This window comes from Chelonia mydas, chromosome 12, assembly GCF_015237465.2.
Source record: "Chelonia mydas isolate rCheMyd1 chromosome 12, rCheMyd1.pri.v2, whole genome shotgun sequence".
Classification (NCBI taxonomy): domain Eukaryota; kingdom Metazoa; phylum Chordata; order Testudines; family Cheloniidae; genus Chelonia; species Chelonia mydas.
The window spans coordinates 39,564,460-39,581,889 of NC_051252.2; the positions used below are offsets into that span (position 1 = coordinate 39,564,460).

The 17,430-nt window shown below is 61.5% G+C and overlaps 1 protein-coding gene across 1 annotated transcript; it reads right to left on the reverse strand.

Moving 5' to 3' along the window:
- Positions 1-196: 196 nt before the first annotated feature.
- On the reverse strand, positions 197-14,781 carry DBNDD1 (dysbindin domain containing 1). Its single transcript, XM_037877535.2, has 4 exons — positions 12,399-14,781; positions 6,505-6,651; positions 5,898-6,038; positions 197-3,499 (listed from the first exon to the last, which is right to left on the reverse strand). Exons 1-4 carry the CDS (start codon positions 12,427-12,429, stop codon positions 3,336-3,338), a joined length of 483 nt encoding a protein of 160 aa, XP_037733463.1. The 5' UTR covers positions 12,430-14,781; the 3' UTR covers positions 197-3,335.
- Positions 14,782-17,430: the final 2,649 nt, after the last annotated feature.

Here is a 17,430-nt window from a genome sequence, read left to right on the forward strand (position 1 = left end):
GCTGAAAGCCAGGCCTTCCCAAACGTCACCCCCTTCCCCTTGGGCAGGAGCACGGCCCAGCAGCTGTGCTTTTCTGATCGTCCCCTTCGCATGCAAACCCCTGTCGACTTCAGGTGTGCAGAGCTGGGTGCAGCGCCGCTGGTGCTGAGCGAGGTGGGAGACCAAGGAAACCACTGGACACACCCGGCTGGGCACGTGGGGATACGTTTGTTTTTTAACAGTACAGAAAGCTGCTACACAACCAATGAAAAGTACAGGACAAGGGCAGAATGGCTCAACAGCTGGAGGGTGCAGGTGTGTGTCCTAAAGCTGCCTCAAGACTTGGGTGGTTTTAATCTAAATCCTTATTGTGTCATGCTGGCAGCACGACCTAACTGCTCTTTTAGTCTGGTGACCGGGTGGCTCCGGGCTGGAGCTCTGGGGAGGAGTTTAACCAGCTCCTGCTTTTGGTGGGAGATTGTTTTTAAGAAATCCCTCCCTTGCAAGCCCCCTGCACCCCTCAGAGTTGGAGCCTTCCTTTTCCAGGGGGCTGCTGGCACTTCTATAACTAACATGTGGGACGCTGGGATAGCAACAGCACGGATCTGAATGAAAGCTGCAAACCAGCCCAAACTGCTACTCTGGGCTCGAAGCAGGGAATTTATTTTGGAAGCTGCTCCAGAAGCCCCTCATGGCTCATGTGTCAGCTGAAGCATGAGGTGTGCTCCAGCTGGCAACTGGCCTGATTTACATGACAATCAGGAGCAGCTCCACTGTCAGGCCATGAAATTTGGGTGCAGCCCAGAGAAAGGCCTGCTGGACCCTCGTTCTCCATGCTGCATCTGAATTTCACTGCAGCTGGACTCCACAGGGCAGAAACAAGAGCTGTGGTTCCTCCAACCCCAAAGATCTGACCCTCTTTTCCAAATTTGGTAGAGGAGAGAGACGGCATGGTCCAATGACTGGGGCATTATTTGTAGGGCCCTACCCAATTCTCAGCCATGAAAAAAGCATCACGGACCGTGAAATCTGTATAGCAGAGGGTAAAAGCACACAAAAGACCAGATTTCACGGGGGAGACCAGCGTTTCTCAAATTGGAGGTCCTGACCCAAAAGGGAGTTGCGGGGGGGTTCACGGTATTGCCACCCTTACTTCTACGTTGCCTTCAGCGCTGGGTGGCCGGAGACTGGCACTTGTTGGTTGGGCACCCAGCGCTGAAGGCAGCTCCCTGCCAGCAGCAGCCCAGAAGTCAGGGTGACAGTACTGCAACCCCCCCCACACACACACACAACTCCTTTTTGGGTCAGGACCCCTGCAGTTACAACACTGAAATTTCAGATTTAAATAGCTGAAATCATGAAATTGATTATTTTTTAAGTCCTGACTCTGAAATTGACCAAAATGGACCATGAAATTGAAAGGGCCCTAATTATTTCAAATCCCTTGACAGACTGGTCCGCCCTGCCCCTGCCCAACTGTTACTATTCTCACTTGGCAATGCTGCTGTTGGGCACTAAAGATGAGCTTTGCAGAGAGCTGTATGTGACTGGTTGTGCTGGCCACCTCTGTGTTGTCTCCTTTCCCTCTTGTGAACATAGCCTCCAAGCCAGGCTACCTTGCCAGCTGGCCACTAACTGCAGCCTGCAAGGTTCAAAGGGCCAGGGGTCCTAAGCAGAGCCAGCCGTGCTGCTTCCCAGACGGGAAAGGACAACATAGCCCCGGCCAAGACACTACTGCGCACACAGAACCACAGGGACAGAAGGCAGCCGCACGCCCAACGCAATGCTACAGTGAGGCAAGAGACCTTGGTTCGGCAGGAGAGTTTCTTCTCCACAATAGCAGAAAATGAGGATTCCCCAGTTTAACCAAGGGAGGGCGGAAGGAGGGGAAGACCTGCCCCCTCCCCATCCCTCCTTTGTAACTGTCTTTTAAGAAAGTTGCCATGGCTCCTGAGGCAGCCTTGGCATTATTTGGTGCTCTGAACAAGGGAGGAGATGAAGACTAGACTGCCCCGGGGGCTCGGCGGGATGGACAGCAGCAGTTGTGAGGGGAGCCTGCGAAGACATTCTAGCACCGTCCGGCTCCCCCTGCAGAACAGCTGGGCTTAGCGAGATCCGGCCGTAGGGGCATTCAACAGGCTAACCCCACCCCCGGGAGGAGGTAGGAAAAGTTTGGTAACCCACCAGATTGCAGGTGGACAGCAGGGGCTAGGAGGGTGGCAACAATTCAAGTGGGGCTGAGGTTTCAAGGGAACAGGATGTCCAGCTTAGCCCCTCTTGTTTTCTGGGCACAGTGCGGGTCCCGTTCCTCTCCCAGGCCCCCTCGACTCCGTTCTGCTCCTTAGCACGAAGCAACTTGTGTCAATGGTGAAAGGATCAAGTAAACACAGCCCCTCCTGCCTCGCCCCAGGGCCCCCTCCCGCAGGATCTGTGCAGTCGGGCTCATGTTCCCATGCTCCAGCTCGCTTCAGCCTAGTCCGGTTTGACCTCAGAAAGACGTCTGTCCAACTGCCCCCGACCCCACGCCGCTTCCAGAGATGGAACTGGGCTTCCTTGTAACAGCGGCAAAGCAGTCGTAATTCAGACCCATGGGTTCCTCGCAGCCACGTGAGTTCACACGAGCCAGCCCCACTGCAGAGTTCCCTGTGCAGGCTCACAGTGGGAGATGAGCACGGGCTGCTGTTCCCAGGCTGGCATCCAGCAGTGCTGCTCTTACACCGGAGCTAAAGCCCGTACGGGTGTAAAGCCACAGGGACGAGAACGTGCTTCTAGCAAGTGATGGCTAAATCCCACCTTGGCCGGCGGCCCCCAGGCAGCTGGGTTCTGCTCTGAGCTACAGCACTTCATTGGGGAAGAACCAGCGTGGCTGTTTGCCCCCAGGTTCCTTGGACGTTGCCTCCCTCCTGCCCTGGGGGAAGAACGGTGGCTTTCCCCCTCTCCTAACTCGCCTGCAGCCAGGGGGCTTTTCTCCAAAAAGACGCAATTCTCCCCAAACCTGCTTTTCCCTTCCGTGCAGCCGGGCTCTCTCCTGGCCCTAGGCCCTGCGCTTGCTGCTGCCGGCCTGGCCAGGTTTTGTACAGAGTGAGCAAGAAAGGGTTAAAAAAGTGCTAAGACAGAGTGCTGATGATCTGTCTCCTCGCTGCCCAGCACGGCCAGTGCCCTGGCACAGCTGATCCACGTGCTACGGCCGCACTAAGGGGGGAGCTTTGCATTACACGGAGCCAGCAGGGTTTGCTCGTCTCTCTAGGAGTAGGGGTCTGTTAAGGTCACAAACTGTCTGGAACTGGGGGTAAGTGCAAGAGTGCACACCCCCGGCTTGGCACCTTGGCTCAGATCCCACCGTGGCTCCCAGCCTCCTAGTCCTCCTGGGGCCTCTCCACCGCCAGGAAAGTGTCTACGATGCCTGCTTGCAGGTCCGAGTCACTGAGGTGTTTCTTCTCCCGCCCCTGCTCGCCTTTGGTCCTTGTCCAGGAGGGGGATCGCAGGCACCCGGCCCGAGGAAGGGGGGGCGGGTGCAGCCCTGCGAGGAGACAGACATGCTAAGCAGGCACCTCCCGCGCCCCTGCCAGCCCTTTCAACATTACAGGCAGGTGCTGGCCTGGGCTGGGCTTGCTCCACAACAGCCGCCGAACGGGGAGCAGCAACACAAACTCCCCCCCGCGCTCGTCTCCGCCCCGCTCTTGAGGGACCAGCTCTAGGCAGCATTCAGGCCCCGAACCCCAGGATCACTGGTGAGCCTGCTAAAGACCCGCCGCAGCTAGGGGGCTGGGGCCCTACAGCCACAGGGACGTGGAGTGAGACCCACAGCTCCTTCCACAGCCAGGAGCCCAAAGCGCTAATCACCTTTGCTTACACCCAGCTGGGCCCCTAGCAGCGGAGAGGGCAGAGGCCTGTATCTTATTGCCAGAGCCATTCAGTGCCTTCCTCCGCGTGCTTTAATTCCTTTGGGTCAGATTCCTGAGCAAGCTAATTTGCAGTCAAGTCAGGGGCACGGGGGTTTGGGATTTGCGCTGGGCCTGCTTTTCAGAAGTGGAGGTGCTCTGAATCATGTGTCCCCAGTTTCTATGGTGTTCGGCCCCATTGTACAGGGGTGTGGCACATAGCCTCCTGTAAGCTATGCAAGAACTTTGGGGAAACTGAGGCAAGGAAAGAGTCTGTGTCTTGCCTAAGGTTACACCAGAAACCTTCCAGTCCTGTGCCCTGCCCCACCTGCCTGGGTGAGTGATGGGGCAGATGCATTGGCTAGTTGCAAGTCCTGCTGTGGTAACTGCATGTGCAAATCACACCTGCCATTTTGCATGTGCACTCAAGGCCACAGACGTGCTGTTCATGTTCCCCTTGCCTTTGCATTAAGGGACTCGGCGCAGATTCAGAGAGGATTTATTACCATGTATCTACGTGGGCAAACTGCAGGTAAACCCTGCACTAGCTCTTTGCGCCCATCTGGGGTGGGCACCTGGTCTGGCAGGTGCTGACTCATCTACCTTTCGGGGCATGGTAGCGTGAACTTGGTGGCGTTTGACGAGCGTTTTACACACACCCCTGGTGCCCATGCCACGAGTGCGTGCCCACACGCTGTGTCGCAGGAACCAAGCTGCAGCAGGGAGCTACCTTCGGCTTCAGCCATCTCCCTAGTGAGAGTGCAGGGGAGTTCTGCTAATTGATTCAGGTCACGAGTTCCCGCTGAAGATGCTAAAGGGGCTGATTTACATATTCATTAAATCTGTTTCACCGGGCTGCAGCTGCTGTTTCTGCATGCGCTGAGACACAGACTGGCGGAGCAGGAGCCTCAGGCAGATGGGGTGCTGGGGGACAGAACAGGTGGGAGCCCCCCGAATGCCCAGGGCTGCCCGTGTTCTCAGACAGCGGATCCATGTTAGTGCCTGCGCAATAGATCCCTTCCTTCCCAAGCAAGTGGGGAAATGCCAAGTCCCTCACCCCAGAGCACCAGCCTCCCCTTTGCGCAGCAGCTGGGACTGACCAGCTCAGATCCCCTGTGCTCTGCCCTGCCCTCCACCCCAGCACTGCAAAGCTGCTTTGGGGCCATCCCCTCAGACAAAGGGCTGCGGCTGACCTGAAACCCAAGTACCTCAAACAGGGAAGCAGCCCTGCAGTGAGACGGTGTGGGACTGCACCCCACCTGCTGCAGAGAGAGCAGCAAGCTAGAGCGTGGCAGGCCCCAATGTGCAACCTCCAATCCACTGGTGTCGGTGAGCATGTGCGCCCCTCACTGCCCCACGCTCACCGATCCCCTGACACACACACTCCTGCCCAGGCCCTCGCACCCAGAACTACGGCAGCCCCACGCCCCGGCCCATGTGCCCTTGGTTGCTGCAGGGGCTGGCCCAAGCCCTCGGACAGTTACATGATGGAAGGGAAGAGCCTCCCATGGAGCAGTGATGCCCCGTGGAGACGCCCCTGTCAAGCAGTATTGATCTGCTCAAGATGCATGGCAGAGCTGGTGCATTTAATGAGGCCCCCTGCTGCACTCTGTCACAGGCTATGGCCCACACTGGGTGGGGTTTGTCTGCAAAGGCCTGGCTCCAAACCCCCTCCTGGCGGCCCCGGGGCTCAGGCTGCGCTGGAGGAACAGACGAGGCTGGCCCTGCCTCTCTGCTGCCTTCCCCAGCGAGGCCAGCCGCACTGCAGGCAGCTCAGGGGACGCACGGACCACAGGAAGGATGTGCTGATCCCGTGCTGCCTGTGGCTAGGGGAAGCCGCGAGGGGGCCACACCCTAGCTGAGGCAGGCCTCGGTCGTCGTCAATAGTCTCCCGTGTTGTGTTTAGACATTGAGCTCACCGGGTGCTGCCTCGACCCCCGCCCCCGAGCTGGGAGGGACAGGGACCCAGGTGAGTGGAGTTGTCCCAGTGTGTGGGGGGCAGGCCAGGCTGCCCACCCCCGGGCTCGGCACACTCACCGGCAGGGGACTCGCTGGCGACGTTCTCGTCGTCGGAGTCGGCGAAGACCTCGGCGAGCTCCTGGTCCGACATGTCCGTCAGCTCGGTCAGATCCAGCAGGTCGAAGTGCACCTCCAGGGAGGACACGCTGCTCAGGGGCTCTGAGGAGCAGAGGTGACAGCTCAGAGATTTGGGGCCAGAGTAATGGCCCTGCTTCCCTCTCCTTCCGCCTGGCAGATCCTGCGCTCTCACCATGTATCCACAACTGGGGAATCTCCCCCTGGAGTCTGCCTGGGGGAATGAGCCCCTGGAACCAAGACAACCTCTCCCTGGCTTGGAGCCCTGGGTGGGAGGCAAGCCCAGGGCTAGGCTGGGCCCCAGGGCTGGAAGGGATTCAGTCCTGGGGGACAGGCCCCTGGCTGTGCTGGGCCAGGCTGGGACCAGGGCAGGGGGAGGAAGGAGCCCTGGGGGCAGGCCAGGCCCGGGGAGGAAGGAGCCCTGGGGGCAGGCCAGGCCCAGGGACAAAGGAGCCCCGGGGCAGGCTCCTGGCTGGGCTGGGCCCCAGGGAAGGCCTGGCCAGCTGCACAGCTGTGAGCGGGGGGGGGCGGGATGCTGCCTTGTACTCACGTCTCCGTTCAGCAACCTGCAGCAGGCCCGAGCTGGGGATGGGGATCCCGCCTTGCTCCTCGGCCGGGGGGCTGGGAGGCTCCTCCACCGGCCCGTGTGCCGGGATGCCTGCGGCTCGCTCCAGCCTTTGGGGCTCTTTAACCCGTTCTACAATCACAAAGCGCTGCCGGTGTTAGACCCCCAGAGACCGAGCCCTGGGCTCTGCCCACCTCCCCCCCCGTGCAGGGCCGAGGCCTCCTCTGCCCCCAAACAGCCCCCGCCAGCAGGCAGGCACTGTGTGCCTTACTACATGGCTGCTCCAGCACGCTCCTGCCTCTGGGACTTCCACCAGCAAGGTGGGGGATGGGGAGAGAGACCCCTGCACTGGCACCTCTAGCCCCCCTTCCCGGGAGAGCTGGGTGCCTGGCAGGGCAGGGGCCGGCGGGATGGAGCCTCTCCCCATTGGGACGCTGGCTCTGCTCCAGCCTGTGCTGCGAGTGGCCCGAAGCCAGGAGATGGCTTTGGGGGTCTCCCAGCCTCGGCTGGGCCCCTGCAGCAAACGGGCCATGGAGGCTGAGCTGCCCAGTCCCCCCAGGTGGGTGGTAGGCACACTCGCAGGGCTCTCTCTGGCTCTCTCTCCCTGCACCACTCCTGCTCTGGGGACACAGGGCTTTGCTCTAGTCCCTTCCCACAGCCCCACGCCTGCTTGCTCAGGGGCTCGGAGGGGCACTTCCGCCCTGCCACAGACAGGCCTCTTCCCTTGCTCTCAGCCTCTTCCCTGAGTCATGTGTGGCTACCAGCTGCCTCTGTCCCTCGGATGCTCTGCCCCTGCCAGTTCCGGTGGCTCTGGGGCACTCATCTGGCGCAGTTTCCCAAGCCAAGGAAAGCCATTTTGAAATGACAGGATGGGGGGGGGGGTCAGGGAGGCTCTGGTCTCTGCCCTCATCTCCACACCAGAGAGGAGGGACACGCACACGGAGCAGTTCAGAGAGCGCAAGCCACCGCGCTCAGCTCCGCAGCCCCTGGGGGAGACGAGGGAACAGCCTGCGCGGGGGGAATGGGAGGAAAGGGCAGTTCCAGACACTGCACTGGTGGGAACCCTGCCCTGGCTGGGGGAGGGGGCAGATGGACCTGGCAGGACGCCTGGGTGCCCGTACCAGCAGCTCCACACGCCCTGCCCTGCACAGGGACCCTTTGTGTCAGTGAAAACAAAAGCCTGTTCTGGGGAAGCCTGGAAGCCCGAGATAAGAGGCGGTTGGTCTTCGGGGGAGCAAGATCCAAGGGGTGACAGTGCTGAGCCAGACCCTGCACTGACGGCTGGCCTGAGTGCTGGGGCTGGAGCTTTCCCAAGGCAAACTTGTGGGGCAGGATGCCTCAGTGCTGCCGGGAAGCCACAGCAAGGAGGCGTGACTTGGCCTGCCACCACCAGCTCATCTCCTCCGAGCAGGGAGCCCTGAGCGAGATCAAAAGGCAGGCAGGGAGCCCGCGGGGCCAGAGGTATCCCCCTGGAGCCCAGGGAAAGGTGAACAGCAGCACGCTCTGGACTGCTCTTGTGAGGGGACAGGAGCCACGCTGGGCATGGGCACACGGACGGGGGGCGGCATGCGCAGGGACAGGGCCTGCACTGTGCTGGGCAAGCAAGGAAGTGGCGGTGGAGCGGTCACTGCTTTTCACGGTGCCTTGTGAATAGGGCCCACAGGGGGCTCGGGCCTTTGTGCGTCCTGGGGCTGGAGAGAGGGACCAGGAGGGAGCTGCTGTTTAGGGGTTTGAAGGGGCTTTTCCCCTGTCTGAGCTGGGCGCCCCGGGGCACTGGAGCAGCGCACCAGGGAAGGCTGGGTAATGGGAGGGAAGGATTTGTTATCAGGCTCTGTTTGTTAACTCCTGTTTGATTTCACTGCTGGAGAAACCCCTGGGAGAAAAGCTGTTACTGGGAAAGATTCCGCCCCGCCCCAGTGAGGCCTGGGGGACACTGACAGGCCACATCCCTGAGACCTCCGGCACGTGCCAGCAAACCCCAGGGGCACCAGAGACCTAGGTATCCTCGTGCCAGCAGTGCTAGGGTCATTATCAGAGTCGGGCACCAGTGTGCTGGGCATGCCTGAGGCCACAGTATTCTTAACAAGCAGGGCACACCCCAGGTCAGGCCTCGTCTGGACATCCCACAGTAGGAAACAGGCCCACAAGCCCGTTTTCACTGCAAGGCAGGAGAGCAGCTCACTGAGCTGGCACCAGGTGACACTGGGTTGGGGCCAGGAGCTGCAGCCATCTTTCCTGAGCGGACCCAAGACCCCAGCCCTCAGGGCTGGAATCACAGCAAGTAGGAGCTGCTTGCTCGTCTGAGCAGCTGTTCTGCATGTCATTCTGCTCCGGGTGCAGAATGTCCTTACCAGGGTCAGGCAAGGAAAAGGAAGCACAGGACTCTGGCTGCTCAGGATGGTGCCTGGCCATGCGGGTTTCGAAAGCATGCACTGGAGGTGGTTTGGCCTGAAGGGAAATGTGCTGGAGCCAAGCTAGCCAACAAGCTCGATGCAAGGGAGCTCATTCATGCGTGTGCTGCAGCCGGACGGCTGCACTAGAGCTGCCCATGCACCCAAAGGCCATGCGCTGGGCCACCCTGAACAGACACTGTACGCATGCAAAGAGCTTGCGGACACCCCGGCTACATTCACTGTCACCAGACAAGGCCTGACTGCTCCCACTGCCTGTGTGCAGGACTCCGCTGATTAGATGGGTGGCCAGTAGCCCTCCGGGTGCAGGAAGCCTGTTCTTGCCCCAGGTCTCCGTTAGCTGCCACTCCACATGGGAGGCTGCATATCTGCACCAGCTGAATGTATCTGAGAGGAGGCTTGCAGGTTCCTGCTGTAGGGATGGGGTCTCCCCCCACCAAGGGGAAAGATCCTAGGTCTCCCCTTTAGGAAACATCAGGCAAAGGGGGAGCCTTGAAAATCAATTCTAAACCAGTAGAGCAGGTGAAAGAGGGTCACTGGGGCCCAGGCCGGGAGCAGACCAGTGGGAAGGCAGAGCTAGGCAGTCAGGCTCAGGGTGGGGCTGTGTCCTGTGACCCCATCTCTTCCCGAGTCCACGGGAACTCTCCTGGCTGTCAGCATGTGGACGCTCCGGGGGGGCGGTGTCGCACAGGACGGAGGGATGGAGATGAGATTAGAAAGAAGGGCTTATTGCTGCAGTTCCTGAGATCAAGGCCCCACCCTGCTGTCCATCTCCTGCCCAGCAGGCCTCACAATGGGGGTTCATGGGCAAGGGGGGCTCCACACTGATTTCCAGTGGGAATATATTAGCCAGACCAATGGAGGGGAACTGAAATCCTTCCCACCCTGACTGAATCGAGCAGGGTGACCAGATGTCCTCATTTTACAGGGCAGTCCTGATATTTGGGGCTTTTTCATATATATAGGCACCTATTACCCCCCACCCCATCCCGATTTTTCACACTTGCTGTCTGGTCACCCTAGAATCCAGGCAGGAGAACTGGGGGGAGGGATGGTGCTTTGCCACAGAGCGACCAGATGATTAACACTTCCCTTAGCAATGGGGGGGGGGGGCCTCGATTCAGCCTAATCTGGACAAGGGCTGTAGGAGCCTGTGTGGGTGGGGAGGACAGCATGCTCCTGAGCTGCTGGTGATGAAAGGGCCCCGTGCACCTGGGGGATGGCTAGCACACATGGGCACAACATGCTACATGCCCCATTTCAGACCACCCGGGGCTGGGATTCGGCCCAGGAGACTTGGTGTGTGGAAGGGGGATCCACTGCCCCTGGGGGGGGGAGTTCAGAGCACGTTCCCCTGCTGAGAAGGAGACATGTGCCCTGGAGAGCAGGGGCCTGCTGTGCTAGCTGTAAGGTGCCCTAGGCTGGCGGGGTTCCGGAGTTCAGTGCCTGGACACCTTGCCTGCTGCAGGTAACGTCCCCGAGCCTCACCTGCATGGGTTACCCTGCGTTATAACCCCGGTACGTTCAGCCACGAGAGATGAACACACCGCACTTTGGGAGCCAGGCACTAGCATAATGGAACCTGTTTAACTGGCTCAGCTCCAGCCATAAAACTGTCTCCCAGATCCAGTCCCCTAATTTACCAGCAGAAATCCTGGCCCCAATGGCTCATTAAATGCATGCAGAGCTGCTCCGGCTTTGTTCTGTTCTCTCACACTGCAGGCACATGCCTCTCCCGGCAGAGAGACGCTCACAACATGGGGACAGCCCGGCCCAGCGCAGACAGGTGCTGTGCAAACCTCCGGCACACACACAGCTGACCTGGCCTGCAGGCCCCTCCCTCTCCCAGTCTCACCCCACACCTTGGCCAATGCACCTTAGTCCAAACCTGCAGCACCTTGTGATGCTCCCGTCCTGCAGTCCCCATGCAGCATGGTTAGTGCCCCTCAATCCCAATCCACACCATCCCCCCCAACCCCCCGAAGCCACTTCTGAGCAGAGAACAGCTGCAGGGTTGTAAAGTGGGTGAATATCAAACTGGGAACCAGGCTGAGACTCGTTTTCCCTGCGCCACAATCAGGATTCAGCTCCCGTTTCCAGAGGCCAAAGGCTGGACCCTCAACCCAGCGGAACCCTGAGGATAGCTCTAGGAAGGGGTTCTGTCCTCCACTCTCTTGCCATCGCTGCCCTTTCGCGGGTGCCCCACAGCTGCACCCTGGGGGGCTAGGATCAGTGTTACTCCAACCTGTCTCCTTTGCTGACTCATGTTAAACTGCAGCGTGGGCTGGCTCCACAGGGATGTTCCAGACAACCCCCAGTCATCCCCACTGGAACCCTCCACATCTTGCCCTGTCTCCTCTCGGCCCCAGAGCCGCCCTGCTGCCCCCTGCAGGCATCGCTGCCCCCTTATGGCTCAGGCCTGCCTTGTTCCAGACACAGGGAAAGCCTGGGACATTCTGGGGCCCTGAGACACAGGGCAACGCGGCACCAGAACGTGAAGGTAAATTACACACACCAAGACACATACAGAGTTTGTTGTGTGCAAACCACCCACCCCCAAGCACACCAACGCGTACACACAGCCACGTGCAAACCCGCAGGCACCCCATGTCCACGTGCAGCCCACACCCACCCACTGCGCACCCCCTCCTGCAACCCCCACACGCCCCAGGACGCCGTGTAACCCCTGCACACCTGACCACACACATGCAGACAACCCCCCCCGCACCACTGGGCACCCCACGCACACACACCCCAGACACCCCCGCATGCACAGCACACCTCCCCACCCCCAGCCCCGCGCCAGACAGCCGCACACTTACCCCTCCCCCCGCTTAGCTCGGCCACGGGCCACTCCCACGTCTGGCTGCGCTTCCTGGGCCGGCGGCCCCGTCTGGGCCCCACGCAGCGCGGGCGAGAGGCTGAGCCAGCCCCGGGGGCACCGGCAGCTCGGCCCCGCACCCCCCGGCTGGGCTTTGCTCGGGAAAGCCGCCGGGTCGGGCCAGCGGACCGGGGCGGGTCCCTGCGGCGCGGCAGGGGCTGGCTGCGGAGCCGGCACCGGCCCCGGCCGGTCACCCGCCTCGGAGAGGCCGCGGCTCCTTCCCGTGCCTGGGGAGGCGTTTCCTCAGCGGGGCCGGTGGCGGCGGTGATGGGCGCGGGGCGAACCTGCCCGGGGCAGCCCGGGCGCCCAGCACTGCGGGGAGCAGCCGCCTCCCCCGCGCTGAGCCCGGCAGGGGTCCCGGGCCTGCCGCCAGCCCTGCGGGGGGAAGGAGGCGCCGGGGATGGGCGTGGGGACGAGACCCCGGGCGGGGAACGGACGCGGTTCCCTGCGCTCGGACCAACTTTCTCTGGCGTGGGAGCCCCCCCGGACCCCACCCCGGGGAGCGGAGCGGCCCCTTCCGCCAGCCCCCGCCCGGCACGGCGCTGTCCCTCAGCACCCGGGGAAGTGCCCCAAAAGCCGCCACGTACCTGGGGTCCCCGCCCCACCGGGAGCCTCCATCCGGCCGGGCCGCGTCGGACCCGCGGCCGGGGAGCTAGGGGTCGCGTCAGGCCGAGCCGCAGCCTCCGGGTCCCCGCAGCACGGAGCCCGCAGCCGCCCCGGCGCCCGACGCGTGGCCGAGCTGGGGGATCAGCGCCCGGAGCCGAGCCCCCCGCTGCCCAGCCGGCGCCGCATCGCCGCGGAGCGGGGCGGGGCCCGCAGCGGGCGGGGGATGCAGACGCCGGCAGCAGCCGGGGACGGGGGAGCGGCGGAGACAGGTGCAGCCCGGCGAGCTGGGCGCAGAGCGGCCGCCCCCGGCGGGAGCCTTTCCCAGCCCCCTAGGCGCTGCGCCGCGATGTTGCACCCCTGGGCTGGGCTGGGCCGGGCCGGGCTCCGCTTGCACGGAGCTGCCGGCTCTGTAGCGTTTGAAAGACGGAGCGGACCTGGGGTGCTCCTGGAAGCCGCCTGCCCACCGGATGCGCTTCCCTCGGCGGGGCTGGCGCGGGGGCAGGGCGAGCGCGACCCGTCCTTGGCTCAGGCAAAGCTGCAGCTCAAGAAAACAGTCCCGGGCCTTGGAGGTGGTGGCGGACCCCGGAGGTGATGGGGCAGAAGCGGGAGTCTCCGCTTTTCCGGGGATGAAGGACACACTGGTGGGGTCCATGTGGACACGCCACTCCCGTCCCCACCCCCAAACTGCCCTCCTTGCTCCAACCTCCCCCGGGGGGGGGGCTGCACCCTGGCCTCTGGAGCAGCCCCCTGCATCCTTTCTGCCTCCTCAGCCCCCCTGCCCTCGGTTTGGGATGGCCAACTCTCCAGTATTGTCCAGCAGCCCCCAGGAATTGAAGATTATGTCATGTGATGAAACCTCCAGGAATACTGTTACCAACACCGGCAACCTTACCCCACTTTCCCGTCTCCCCCTCCCACATAGTTTTGGCCCCTTCCTTTCTGGAACTGCAAACTGTTGAAGGTACCGTGTGCAGGAAAGGCCAGGGGTCCCCTCCTATGCTTTCTCACAGCCAGAAAGGGGCAACGCCTCCCCTGGAGAGGGCTGCGGCCCTCGCCAAGCCGAGCAGCTCATCACACTCCTTGTCATTGCTCAAAACAAAGAGTCTGGAGCCCCTGGTGCAGGAGGGGCAGCGAGTGACATGTAGCCCCCCATCCCCAGCAGGAACAGGCGCACGCGCCCTGGGCAAGGGGGGGCCCCATCACCGGGGGCAGAGCGCTGGAGGACAGGCAGGCGGGGAGCAGTGCGGCCTGGGTGGAAGCTGGAAGGTGTGGCGGATGAGGCTCGGAGGAACCTTGCTGGTACGGCTCGAAGAGGAAAGGAACAGGACAGCGTGGCCCAGAGGACATGAAGATACTGCAGCCGCAGACAGGCTTGGGAGCCAGCAGCAGCACCGTGGCAGGCAGGGTGCCATGGAAACACAGCGGCCCTCTGAGGAGAGGGAACTAGGGGCTGGCAGAGAGGAGTGCCCCGAGGGAAATCTTTGGGATGCCAGGCTCAGGGAGGGAGCTCGGGCTGAGCTGTGTGTTGTTTCTGAGGCCTGGTCCACACCTCAAAATTAGATTGCCCCAGCCACATGGCTCAGGGCTGTGAACAAGTGTGTGCCCTGTGCGATGTAGTTAGGCCCACCTGACCCCCACAGAGGTGCAGCTGGGCCTACGGGAAGGATTCTTCTGTCGACCTGGCTGCTGCCTCTCCGCGAGGTAGATTAACTATAGTGACAGAAAAACCCCTTCAGGCAACGTACAAAGCCCCCGAGCTGCGGTGGCACAGCTGTAGTGGAGACATCAGCTGAGTTACCGTGAAGCCAAGCCCCGGGCCTGAAGGGCACGAAGACCCTTTCGTCTGGGGCCAGCACAGGAACCAAGGGGAAGCAGTTTGTACCTCCCCTGCTCCCGGGCTGTGGGCAGCCTTCAGGGGTCCTGGAAAAGGGACCTAATGGAACAGAGCACAATAGCCCAGACAGGGCAGCGGTTCGTGTTCCATCAGTTTGACTCGTCTCACCCACAGCCAAAGTGCTCATACAGTCCTAACCGGGATGAGCGGTGGATTGGCAAATGAAAGCTAGCTGTGCTCTGGCTCCCATGCTATCTGAGGGGCCAGATCTCCCGAGCCCCTGCCCTGTGATTCCCGTTATGCATGACATTCAAAGGCATCCCACTGTGTCCCCCAATTCCGTCCCTCCCACGCACACTGCCAAGAGCAGCACCTCCTGCTGGCTGCAGAGAAGTGACATCTCTGGAGTGCCGACAGGAGCTAGATGCAGTGGGCTTCAGGGCAGCTCACTGGGTGGGAGTTTAGGCCACTTTTGTCAAAACCAGGTGCCTAAGCTTAAGTTATTATTAAACTGAAATAAATTCCAGTCACGCACCAAAGTCAGGGTGGTCTGTTTCTCTGAGGGAATCACACTGGGGTCGGTGGCAGCTGTGGGGGTGGGGCTTGGTATCCTGCAGAACCCAGCCCCAGGATTTGAAAATTCTTGCTTTGGAGACCTTGCTGGGCAATTAGTGCAAATTGCAGCCATCTATTGTGGAGGTACCAGCTGCTGTTTTTTCCTGCTCAATTCTTACGGAACATGGTGCCTGACTAACGAATTGCCCTGCAGGTAGCTGCAACCTACCTAGTGACCCTCTTCAAGCAAACTCTGAACGATAGTAACAAATGCCCCAGCCTGGCCAGCGTGGAGATGCTGCCTGAGAAGAACAGCTCCAGCCTAACTCCAGGAGCACTGAGCTCATCCCTGCACAGGGTCAAATCGCAGCAGTGGCCAGAGCTCAGAATAGCCAGCAAGGCTGGCAGTGCTGTGGGCAGTGCGGGCAGACACGTGCTGCAGTGGGGTGGGCTGGGTCCTCTCATCTAGGCCAACATGCAAGAAAACCCTGCACATCTACCATAAGAACTTTTGTTCAAGTTTTCAGTGTATAATGCACCCACAGGGCATTATCTACCAGCGTGTCCCAAGAACACTGAGTCCCTGCCAGAGATCCCTCCAATTCAGCCTCTCCTGGGAGAGAGCCTTGCAGAGTGGTCTTGGGCCAAGTGAGTCCCAGTTCCCTCACTGCAAACACCCTTGGGATGCCAGTCTCAAGGAGGCAGACCAGACCCCAAAACACAAAGGACTTTACACAGCAGAGGCAACACCATTAGTTGCATCTGGAAACTAGTTAAAAGCCCTGGCGTAGTGTGCTCCCTGTGTGAAGCCCTGCTAGGCAAGAAGGCAGCTGCATCCTGCATCTGATGAAGATTATGAGTGGCCTTTGGGTGTAGTGCAGGGGTGGGCAAACTATGGCCCGCGGGCTGGATCCCGCCCACCAGACGTTTTAAGCCAGTCCTCGAGCTCCCACTGGGGAGCAGGGTCTGGGGCTTGCCTCGCTCTATGCGGCTCCAGGAAGTCGCAGCATGGTCCCCCTCCAGCTCCTGTGTGCTCCAATGGCCCCCTCCAGCACTCCAATGGGAGCTGCAGGGGCTATGCCTGCGGACGGACAGCGTGCAGAACTGCCTGGCTATGCCTCAGCATAGGAGCCGGAGAAGGGACATGCCGCTGCTTCTGGGAGCCACTTGAGATAAGCGCTGCCCAGAGCCTGTACCTCTGAGCCTCTCCCCATGCCCCGAACCCAGCCCTAATCCCCCTCCTGGCCTCTGAATCCCTCGATCCCAGCCTGGAGCACCCTCCTGCACCTCAAACCCCTCAGCCCCATCCCAGAGCCTGCACCCCCAGCCAGAGCCCTCAGCCACCCCCCCCCCCCCCCACAATTTTGTGAGCATTCATGGCCCACCATACAGTTTCTATTCCCAGATGTGGCCCTCAGGCTAAAAAGTTTGCCCACCCCGGTGTAGTGCCATGCAGAGCGCATGCTGCACGCTCCCTGCACTGTGACCAGGTTTCTTTGAATCAGGTGAACGTCCCATCAGAAAGACACCTGTGCAGTGGCATCTCAGTTCTGGTAACTGTTCCTACTACGGCTTCCAGCCCCACATTGCTCCCACACTGCACTATTAACTGCAAGCTCCCCCTGGAACCTACCTAGGCTGACCAGACAGCAAGTGGGAAGAATCAGGACAGGTGCGGGGGGGGGGGGGAATAGGAGCCTATATAAGAAAAAGACCCTAAAATTGGGACATCTGGTCACCCTAGACCTGAAAATCCAGCTGTTCCTTCCGCCTCTGCCCTCCTCCCCTGCCTTCCCATAGGGAAGATTCTGCTTGCAGAACATCCCTGACCAACAGTGGGGCTGCACAGCTGGGCCTGACTCCAGCTGGCTCTCCCATAGCCCTGGGGTGTCTGAGTAGATGCTCCTTAGTCCTAATACCGCAGATTTGCTGCTTGGACACCCAGGGAGCAGATCTGGGCACTTGTTATAGGCCTTTCCTGCCCCGGCTGTAGCGAAGCCCTGAGAGACTCAGTGAAGCCCCAGTGCCAGGAGTTTGGAGGGCCTTCGGCCTGTTCCTAATCCCTGCAAAGGAGGAGGGAGTCCCCTCAGACCTCAGAGATCAGCATGGGTGGGTCTCTGTCCTGCTCCGCGGGGCAGCGGCCTGCAGCTGGCCGGAGCGAAGGAAGCCCTGACCCTGGCCCCAGCTTGCCAAGCACAGCTAGGCTCCGTGTGGGGCAAGCACGCAATGGGGCCTGTGAGCGCCTCAGGGCAGCGTCCGCAGCCCAGGAAGGCCGGGCCCGGCGGCAGTGCCCTGGGCCGAGCCCCGGGGACACCGGGCAAGGCCCCGTCGGGCTGGGCCCGCTCCTGTGGCTGGTGCTTGTGTCTGTCCAGGAGCGCGGCAGCCCGGGGCGGGGGGGGTGAAGCACAAGGACGGAGTCTGGATGCCCGGGGGACCCGCTGGCACCAGGCTGAGCCTCAAGTCTGGCTGTCCGTCCGCGGGGCCCGGCCCGGGGCAGCGGCGCTGCGCCCCCGCCGGCTGGCGCTGGGGACCGGCGGGCCCCGGCCCCGCGCAGTCTCGGGCAGTTCCGACGGCTCGGCCCGCGGACAGGACGGAGCTTGGCTGCGCCCCGCGCCCGGGGCTTA